This window comes from Lolium perenne, chromosome 4 (assembly GCF_019359855.2).
Source record: "Lolium perenne isolate Kyuss_39 chromosome 4, Kyuss_2.0, whole genome shotgun sequence".
In the NCBI taxonomy this organism is placed as follows: Eukaryota; Viridiplantae; Streptophyta; class Magnoliopsida; order Poales; family Poaceae; genus Lolium; species Lolium perenne.
This window is the reverse complement of record NC_067247.2, coordinates 117,937,177-117,946,904: the sequence shown is the minus strand read 5'-3', so window position 1 is coordinate 117,946,904 and position 9,728 is coordinate 117,937,177. Positions and strand designations below refer to the sequence as shown.

Here is a 9,728-nt window from a genome sequence, read left to right as displayed (position 1 = left end):
CGTAAGCTGAATGGCGCCGCTCATATTTTAGCTCGTAGTAGTGAGCAGTCTAAGTGTAATCTTTCTTTTGATGTTATTCCGGATTGCATCCGTGATGTACTTTGTTCTGATGTTGTTTAATCAATAAAGCGCCATTTTTCTTTAAAAAAAAAAGTAGCCATGACATTCCAATCCTATATACTTTTGTTATTTCTATGATTTTCCTATCATATTAATCAAATGAGCCCTGAACGTCTGAACCATCCATATCATTGCACGAATCTTGACACGACTGATCCACCATTCTAAACCCTTCTTCGGCTCGAACTTTTTTTGCAGCACTTCTTTTCCCCTTCACACTCCCCGCACACAAGTCGAGCACTCGGCGGCGTGGACCTCAGCCGCCACGCAACCAATGGCCACAGCCGCGGCCGCCGCACGTCTCACCCCCGCCGTCCTTCCCCGTCCCCGCAGGAGGGTCCCCGCGCCGTGCGCCTCAGCTAGCGGCGCCTCCGGCTCCTGGCGCAGCCGCCGGCTGCGCTGTGAGTTCGTTGCCAGCGTCGGGAACGGCGCGCTCTCCGGCGAGGACGACCCTCGAATGATAGACCGCGTAAGAATATTCTACTGTACTTGGCTCTTCTTCTGTCCCATTCCATTTTCTTTTCTTTTCTTTTCCCCATTTGGCCGAATAGGTGATTCACGGCCCGGTAGTAACTGAGTAAGGCTCGGTGACGAGGACACGGAGTGTGGCGCGGCGGGGAGGTGGAGCTTGTAAACGAGGATAACTCTATCCGTTTCTCCGATTTAGAGTTGTTGCTGCTGCGCATGTTCTTGCTCTTGGGCTGTGCATTGTGTCGAACACCTAGCATGCATAGTGGCATTGCAGTGACCAGAGTGTATTTCCTTCAGGGAAATATTGTCTTCTCTTCTTAACTGGTCTAGTGATGCAGTGATGCTAAGTTTGACTTGACAAGAATTATGATACTCTAACTTGAACTTTCAAGTGTTTCAGAAAGAGAGTCAGACACTGTCGACTAAATGGGGAAATACGATATTTCCACCCTGTGCTGCGCAAGTAAATGGACACAAAACATTGTATAATAGTGCAATCAGATACATTGCTATTTTATGCTTTAGTTCTGTATGGAACTTCAGATGTATTATTCCCAGTTTTCTCCGGTGCATTTGTTCCCTTAAGAGATGCATCATGTCTCAACATTACATAGGCATGTCATATGAATTTGCTTTTTCATTGGAGGCTATGAGTTTTTTTAAAAAGATCACTATGCTACTTCCCATGTTATGCAAAGAAATATTAATTGTTACTCCTTACAATTTCATCCACAGCAAAAAGCTCTTGATGCAGCAATGAGTGACATAAACAACTCGTTTGGCAAAGGAAGTGTTACAAGATTAGGCAGTGCTGGTGGTGCTTTTGTGTATGTTTTAAATTTCTTAATTCTATCAAAATTATGCTATAAGTTCCATGCATGCTATCATGCTGACTGTTACTGTGTCTACCCAGTGAGACTTTTCCAAGTGGCTGCTTAACACTAGATTTTGCTTTGGGTGGTGGCCTTCCAAAAGGAAGAGTAGTAGAGGTAACTTCTTGCATTTATGCTTCCTAGCACCAACGAGATACATATGGTTTATTCTTGCTTTGATTGTGGCACCTTTGGATCACCATTTGCTCTGACTTTTGCAGTTTTACAATAATGTACTAACCTCTTAACGATTTGATTGGCAAAAATTTGAAGGTCTATGGTCCAGAAAGCAGTGGAAAGACGACTCTGGCTCTGCATGCCATTGCTGAAATACAGGTTTTTTATGAATAATAGTATGATAACACTGTGCACTTCACGATTACCGTAACAACTTAATAATATTAAAATGCTCTCAACATCCTATGTGCAGAGGCTAGGAGGAAATGCCATGCTTGTCGATGCAGAGCATGCTTTCGATCCAGCTTATTCAAAAGCACTTGGGGTAGATATTGAAAATCTGATTGTCTGTCAGCCCGACAATGGAGAGATGGCACTAGAAAGTAATATATTCTCCACTTATGAGGGCTCAGTGCCTTTTTTTTACATATTATTATTATTCTACTTGTAAAGGATGGTTAGTGAGGTAGTGACTAATTTGGATTTTCTGTACACTAGTGACTAATTTATATTTCTTGCACACAGATTTTCTCTTTCAGTACATGTCTGTTGCATGCCATTTTATCTTCTACCTTCTGAATAGTGCTTGGCATGCATTATCAGTAATTATGACACATCAAATTTATATATTTTCCTTTCTTTGCCATTTGTGGTTCAATTATATTTCTAGCATCTTTTGTCACAAGGATTTCTTTTAGCCATTATGAACTTAACTATGTTTCTATTATTAAGAGCCGTTTTTTTATAACCAGAAGTTCTGGGATTATACTCTAATCTTCATACATATTCCTTTTTTATTTTCAAAATGCTTATTCTATTTCAAGTACCTGCTACGGTTGAAGGTATCATAATCCACTGCAATGACACGCGGCCTAGTGGTTGCTGTGACTTATTTTTTGTGAATTTGACTGACATGTTCATTTTCTCTGCCAGTTGCGGACCGCATGTGCAGATCTGGAGCAATAGATCTCATCTGTATTGATTCAGTATCAGCTCTCACTCCACGTGCGGAAATTGAAGTATGATTCTCTTTTCTTTTGTTTTTTCTTAGATTTAATTTAAAATGCATGAAATTATGATTCATTTGTTTGCTAGGGTGAGATAGGGATGCAGCAGATGGGTTTACAAGCTCGTCTGATGAGCCAAGCATTGAGAAAGATGTCAGGCAATGCCTCAAAGGCTGGTTGTACTCTTATGTTCTTGAATCAAATAAGATACAAGGTGTTCTACATTAGCATTTAGCTGTGGGTTCATTACCATCTTATTCCGTCGCTTGATGAATTTCATATTTTCTAGATTGGAGTATTCTATGGGAATCCTGAAGTTACTAGTGGAGGGATAGCTTTGAAATTCTTTGCATCAGTTCGCCTAGAGATACGGCACATTGGAAAGATAAAATCTGTAAGATCAATGACATAATTTCACCTTTCCTAAGGCTTGACCTTGAGAATATTTATCTTATTTTGCCAAGGCCAAGGGGGATGAAGATATTGGTGTCAAGGTCCGTGTCAGAGTGCAGAAGAGTAAAGTATGTGGAGAACACGTGTTGTTCTTTTTTTTTGTATTATATTATGCTCCACAGTTTGTACCTTTGGACGTGAATATGTTTTCTCTTGTTTTTTGCAAGGTCTCCAGGCCCTACAAGCAAGCTGAATTTGAGATAATGTTTGGGGAGGGTGTTAGTAAATTGGTCAGTGTACGAAATTTTCTGCTTTTTTGTCATCTGACCCCATTAGAACTCTTGCTGAACGAAAATTCCATACAGGGTTGTATTATTGATTGTGCCGAGCTGATGGAAGTTGTTGCAAAAAAGGGTTCATGGTATAGTTACAAAGATATAAGGTATGCCAACAGCTTTAGAAGAATTTTTATCATGGCTTGCAAGTATGTTAGCAAAGCATTACCTTGTAGGATAATCCTTTCATGCCATTTGGAATGAAAGGGGATCCTACAAACATAAGTGATTCTCCTCAGTCCCATTTCCATGTGAACTTAATGTATTTTTGCTGGATATATGCGACCTTCAGATTTTGGAAGACCTTTATCATATCATATATACTTTAGTCCTGTTCGTTTTTTGTGGGACATGCAGTAACTTTATACAGCATATACTGTCTAAATTGCACTTCATGTTAATTGGCTTAAATTTCAGGATTATGAATGAACGTTTGTTACATATATAGCTGCTTAAATTGGATGATTATGAAGTTATGAATGTTATTGCATTTATATCTGCATAGGCAACTAACCAGAATACTCCAAGGAGGTCTCACATAATTCCCTTGTGTTTTGAACTTTCAACAGCTGTTTTGATATACTGCTTCAGAATTCTGTATGTAGATCTGCACACCCCAAAACAGGGTCACTCTTTAAAAAATAAACATAATCATGTTTAGCTTTCCATGGATACATTGTGATATGATTTTGTTTTGATACTACTGTATACTTGTAGCTTTCATGTGTTCATTTGTTTACAGGCTGGGTCAAGGTAGAGAAAAGGCACTGCAGTATCTCCGAGAGAACCCAACCGTTTCCAATGAGATAGAAAAGGTATGTTTGATCGTACACCAGGGCTGTTCATTGTGTTTAATCTTGTAGGCATGAGTTAATCTTGTAGGCATGAGTCTGCTACTACACTGGCAACTATTGAACCCACCAATACTGCTTAATTTTCCAAATTTGAGTTCCATCATATTTATTTCGCCCTGTCACAACATAATCATTTTCAATCATCTCTGCCATAAGTTGGAACATTTCATACGGTGCTTTTTACCTGCTTCCACTTCATGCATATGACATAAGTTGAAGTCGTCTTTATGTGACTCAGACATTTGGACATGTCTGCTATTTCCTTACGACGTCTTGTACACGTGCAGATAGTCCGAGCCATGATACCTGAAGGAACGAGACATATGGCCATGCTAGCTTTTGGACAGTCATCATCACAACCTGAAGAGGAAGAAGTATATGATGACTGAGGACCACTAATCATCAAGCTCTGAAGATGCAGTTGCTAATCGTCCATCTAGCACCAAAATTCCAAGGCTTTTGACCCCATGGCGACAGATGACTAGCCCCTTCTCGGAAACGAAGTGAAGTGATCATTCTAGTGATATGGACGGTGCTGTTTGCTAGGATTCTGATCTGTGAGCAGTTAGTTGCTGCAATAGCAGTAATGTACTACCATCATGTACCATTGGCGGAGGGAATTTTGTAGAGAAAACTGATAAGCTCCTATTAATGAAGCTGGAATTATCTGTCCACTTTGTTCAATCCTTGAATCAGTTGTCAGTCATGATCATATTTGCCTGCAATATTTCTGCCCAACATTTTGCCCAAGAAAAGAAAACATGACAGTTTCACTGCATTTTCTTCCAGGAACTACCTTAAAAATGAGATCCAAATCAGTGCAACAAATCATTCACTTAACAAGTCAAGAGTGTTCTAATACTTCATTCCTGCGTGATAAATCGTTCACTTAACAAGTCAAGAATGCTCTAAAATGTACTTCATTCAGCCATATTCGATTACCAACACAGCGACAGTTTCTATTTGGGTGATTGTAGATGCATGAAATCTGTTAGCACCGAATGGAAAATTCAGGTTCTATTACATCACTTGCAGCCTGTTTTCCAGAGTACAATATTAAGCTACCAGCACATTTGGAAACAATCCATCAGTTAACACATTTACATATATAAGGTACGGTATAATCTTTCTTTCAGCAGCTTCAGATGCGGAGAAGAGTTGCCAATCCCCTCTCCAGGTCTTTCTTTCAGCAGCTTCAGATGCGGCGAAGATTTCAGCAGCTTCAGATGCGGCGAAGAGATGCCAGTCTCCTCTCCAGGTCGTCAACTTCAGCGGCATCTGATTCAGGTGCCGCATTTCTCGCTGGAGCCACATTCCTGCTAGCACAACATTTGCATCAGGATATAAAGGCCCAAAAAAAAACAAAAACAAAAAACATGATTTGCTCATCTGTCTACATGGACATTTTGACTGATTGTGGGGAAGAATTAATTGTATACCGTGCTTGGTTGTTCTCAGCTTTCTTGTTACTAGCTCCAATACGGCCTTTAGGTGCGGAAGAGAGCTGTATTATATTAAACACGTCAAAATCAGCATTCAGAATCAACCGCTTGCATGTGTAGAATGAACAGGCTTATTGAGGAAAAATTTACCTGAGAAGCCACATCAACTCCAATCTCATCCAGAACCTGCATCAAGGGCATCACATATCATGAAAGAATTAGTGAACGTCTCAATACTATATGATGCAGGAGGGCAAAACCTCATCAACAAGCACACGATCTTGCCATAGATCCAAATTCGCCCTTATACTTTTTCTTTTCTTGTTGGAAATGGCATGAAACACGTACTTACGAGAACAGTTCTATGATATGCCCTCTGGAGCAGAATATAGTTAGCATTTTACCTGGTTCGTGAGCTCTTCTGTTTCCTCTTCAGCCTCATCTTTGTCTAGTGTTTCGTCGATTGCATCAGACATCATCTCAAGCTGCATTGAAATAGTGATTGATCTTAATTTCCAGAAAAAAATACAATTTCAAAGGGATCTTGATAATAAGGGATGCTGACAGCTATAACATTTCTTCTAAAACATTTATACGAATGGTCACAGATCTGACAAAAAAAAAGTATCCTTTCTGAAAGCAATTCTTCTACTGTAACTATTACGGAAGGTAACACCCATCACTAAGATATCAGAAATGAATGACCAACAAACACATCTATATAATGTGATATACCTAAGAATCCCCACTTAATACTACAGTAGAGAAATGATGTATGTGCGTAATTTATTACCATCATGTCCAACTCATAAAAATCTATAAAAATATTGAATACAACTAACATCACAACGAACAAATAAAGCACATTAGAAATGCTTTTACCGTCATGTCCAGTTGAGTTGATTGCTTCTGGAATTCTCTCATGACCTTCATCTGCTTTTGCGGTTCCATTTGCTGAAACAAAACAAAAAATGGTATTTAGCAATCTTCTCAGGATACACAGTTCAAAAATAAGTTCACAGGTAAAACTTATTAGAGATTGGAAAAGGTTGATAGTTTGAGAACAGCCAACCAAACATGGCTTTCATCATACCTTATTCATTGCTGCCATCGCTTTGCTTGCGCCTTTCATTCCAGCAGATATTGAAGTTCCGGCATACATTGCCTTGACAAATAGATAATTCAGACACAGTAGTAAGTGTATGTTGTCCATGATCAGAAGCTGCATGAGATAAACTCAAAGATAGACATACCTGTGTGTGAGTAGCTACTCCACGTATCTGTGCCCGTGTACCTTGTAAATTGACAATTTGTTGTCTAAGCCTGACTAACTGCCGAGCTAGAATTTTGGTTGCCGCCTAGAGCAATGCAGAACATGTCTTGTAAGACATCAAGAAGAACATTGTTAGGGATTACGGATCTTCAACAAAATTTTAAGATACTTACTTCATTTCCAGTCTTAGCAGTCTTCTTAATCTCAGCAACCAGCTTCTTCTCCTGGAATGTGTACAACTATGGCATTAGGAAACAAACCAATACAGTATATAGAAGCCATTGCGGAGTGGTAAATGAAACTACCATAATGATCCAATTATTATACTCCCTCTGATTCATATTACTTGCCACTAATATGGATGTACCTAGAACTAAAATATATCTAGATACATCTATATTAGTGGCAACTAATATGGATCGGAGGGAGTATTTAAAGATACAAAGTGATGCTGCTTTATATCACACCTTCCTGAACTAGACCGAGGTGTTTTGCACTCATAGAGCATGACATGAGGTTATGGCGGCATAAGAGGGCATCAAAATCTCTATGAACTTGAGGCACCTCATAGCCTCATTAGAAGTGTATAAGCGTTTTGGTTGTAGAAACAGAATAGGGGAAAAAGCACAATTCTTCATTTGCTTTATAACTGATGCCACTTTATTGAAGAAGATAAACATACACTGATGTGTAAGGTCCAAAATGAAGTATCAACTACAATATGGCACTGATCAGATTTGCAATTTGCTGCTTTATTGCTGAACAAATAATCAATAAACAAATAATAGCGATTATTTCGAAGAAACGACATTCCTGGTACTATCAGCTTAGTCCCACTGGCCGTGAGTATGACGACATGCTAACCCTATCTCATCCCAGGAGCAAACCTACTGTCTGGTCAATTGCACACCAGAAGTATGATACAATAATATCAGCTCTTCGTGAAAGTAAGCAAGCTAATGTTTTCATGTCCTTTGTACACCATCAGTGGCAGCTCTACCTAATCTCTACTATGCAGTCAGTCTTGCCTCTAGTGTGTGGTGGGAGCTTGACATCCATTCTATTCTACTCCACTATTGCAGTGGCACTAGCTTCACTTGCACATTTGCACTCCTAGAAGAAAAACACCCTATGCGCTCCAAGAGCATATCATGTTGTATTAGTCAGTTATTCATACTCTGACATTCAGCCCAACCAATCAACTTTGTTAAATCTGGCCATTGTTTGCTTTTCATAGAAGGAAAATGACCTTCGCTTAGGAGTACATACCTCCATTTGCAGGGAGCCAATCTCTCGCTCAACTCCTAAAATATGCAAACAAGAGAAATTAGCACATCGGCAACTACATTTCTTCAGGAGCTGATGTTTAAGCTATTTTCACTGTCTGTTATAACATTGTGTATCTTTTCAGCCATGTCCGGGAGGAATGTAAACTTAACGGCAGTAGCTCAGACAAGTTGATGGAATAACAGGAAGAAAAGAATAGGGGATTTTGTTCTCACCTCTTGTGGCGACTGACATCTCTCGCTTGCTAGTCCTCAGAGCCTCTGCACAGGAGACAATAGCATCACACCGTTAGTTCACTAAACCAAATTTGCACACCCTTGAATTCGGGGCGTTCCCCCATTCCCGGCACCCAGAATATTCTCAGTTTCTCTTCCATCCACGAAATGCGCAGCCGCCGCCAGGTTACCCTAGAACCCTACCTATCGAACCATCCGGCAAAAAAAAAAAAAAACTCCGGTTCAAGAAGGCCAAAATCCACCAAAGATCTCGACTTCGGGCCACGGAAAGAACCGCATCTTCGAAGCCCGCACCGCAGATCAGACCGAGAGGGGAAGAAATCAAGAAATCGAGGAGAGAGTAGAACCCCGCTAGAAAATCCCCATCTGAACCAAAAGCAACGGGAAGGACGGATCCAAGAACTGAAGCGCACCTTTGGGGTCGACCTTCTTCTTGAAGATGTTCATGGCTGCTGCTGTAGATCGCTCGAGCGCAGCCGGCAGATTTGGGAGTGGAGAGAGGCGCCGCGCCTGCCTTTTTTTTGCCCTGTCTCTGTGCGTGCGAGGAAGACGGCGCCGAGCCCCACAGGCTTTTGGGCTTTATTAGTAGCCGTTGCAGCGTTGAACAGAATACGTAATTCTAGGGGCACCGGGACTAGTTTAGAACTCGTCAATGACACGTGGGTCCAACGAAAGAGTGGGTCCATCATGTCAGTGGAGCGGTATGAGGTGTGTAGATAGCGGCTGGCGTGCGGATAGACAGGGATGGACACGCAGCACGGGAGGAGCGCCTTGGGATTGCACGAACCGCGCCCCACTTCCCCATGTCTGCTGGTCTTTTTTTCCTTTTTTTTGGATGAGGTGTTGCGATTTCTTTCCTTTTATAAATTCTTGAGAAAACTGATTTAATGGATGTATTTATTCCAAGATCATTTTAGGATGCAAATTTCCCGAGATTTATTATTCCCTTCCCCTCAGAGCGAAATCTGCTTCCTTCTTACCTAGAGACAATAAATATGGTTCCTTCTTTTGCGGAAGAAGATAATTGCCTCTTTTTCAGAAATTTATTCCCTTCCCAGATGAACGAAATATTTTTATTTTATGCGAAAAAATAATTCGAATGCAAATTTTCTGTCTCAAAAGTTGGCCAACAATTTTTCATTTAGGATTCGTATACAAAGTGTTTAGAGCACATCTCCACTCGCAACTTTGAAAATGCCTCCCCCAAACGGTGGGTGCTTTGGGGTGCCTTAACACATGTCCAGACCAATAGGAATAGGAT

The 9,728-nt window shown here is 40.6% G+C and overlaps 2 protein-coding genes across 2 annotated transcripts; one reads left to right on the top strand and one right to left on the bottom strand.

The window, feature by feature from the left end:
* Positions 1–308: 308 nt before the first annotated feature.
* On the top strand, positions 309–4,913 carry LOC127293723 (DNA repair protein recA homolog 1, chloroplastic). The gene is made up of 13 exons (XM_051323362.2): positions 309–589; positions 1,327–1,418; positions 1,505–1,580; positions 1,737–1,799; positions 1,894–2,023; positions 2,574–2,659; positions 2,736–2,861; positions 2,937–3,041; positions 3,112–3,168; positions 3,268–3,330; positions 3,406–3,482; positions 4,118–4,190; positions 4,517–4,913. The coding sequence occupies exons 1-13, from the start codon at positions 395–397 to the stop codon at positions 4,616–4,618; spliced, it is 1,245 nt and encodes a 414-aa protein (XP_051179322.1). The 5' UTR covers positions 309–394; the 3' UTR covers positions 4,619–4,913.
* Positions 4,914–5,167: 254 nt separating this feature from the next.
* Positions 5,168–9,007, bottom strand: LOC127293722 (vacuolar protein sorting-associated protein 2 homolog 2). Its single transcript, XM_051323361.2, has 11 exons — positions 8,881–9,007; positions 8,447–8,491; positions 8,214–8,248; positions 7,118–7,168; positions 6,925–7,029; positions 6,765–6,836; positions 6,554–6,625; positions 6,076–6,156; positions 5,822–5,857; positions 5,669–5,733; positions 5,168–5,545 (listed from the first exon to the last, which is right to left on the bottom strand). The coding sequence occupies exons 1-11, from the start codon at positions 8,912–8,914 to the stop codon at positions 5,452–5,454; spliced, it is 690 nt and encodes a 229-aa protein (XP_051179321.1). The 5' UTR covers positions 8,915–9,007; the 3' UTR covers positions 5,168–5,451.
* Between the last annotated feature and the right edge of the window lie 721 nt (positions 9,008–9,728).

Bases quoted from the DNA above. Each gene is read 5' to 3' on its own strand.
- LOC127293723 (XM_051323362.2), top strand. From the start codon at position 395: ATGGCCACAGCCGCGGCCGCCGCACGTCTCACCCCCGCCGTCCTTCCC. The intron at 3,042-3,111 runs GTAAGATCAATG...TATTTTGCCAAG, and splicing joins ACATTGGAAAGATAAAATCT to GCCAAGGGGGATGAAGATAT. The intron at 4,191-4,516 runs GTATGTTTGATC...GTACACGTGCAG, and splicing joins TTTCCAATGAGATAGAAAAG to ATAGTCCGAGCCATGATACC.
- LOC127293722 (XM_051323361.2), bottom strand. From the start codon at position 8,914: ATGAACATCTTCAAGAAGAAGGTCGACCCCAAAG. The intron at 6,157-6,553 runs GTAAAAGCATTT...ATTTCAATGCAG, and splicing joins CAACTCAACTGGACATGACG to CTTGAGATGATGTCTGATGC. The intron at 5,858-6,075 runs GTAAAATGCTAA...CCCTTGATGCAG, and splicing joins CAGAAGAGCTCACGAACCAG to GTTCTGGATGAGATTGGAGT.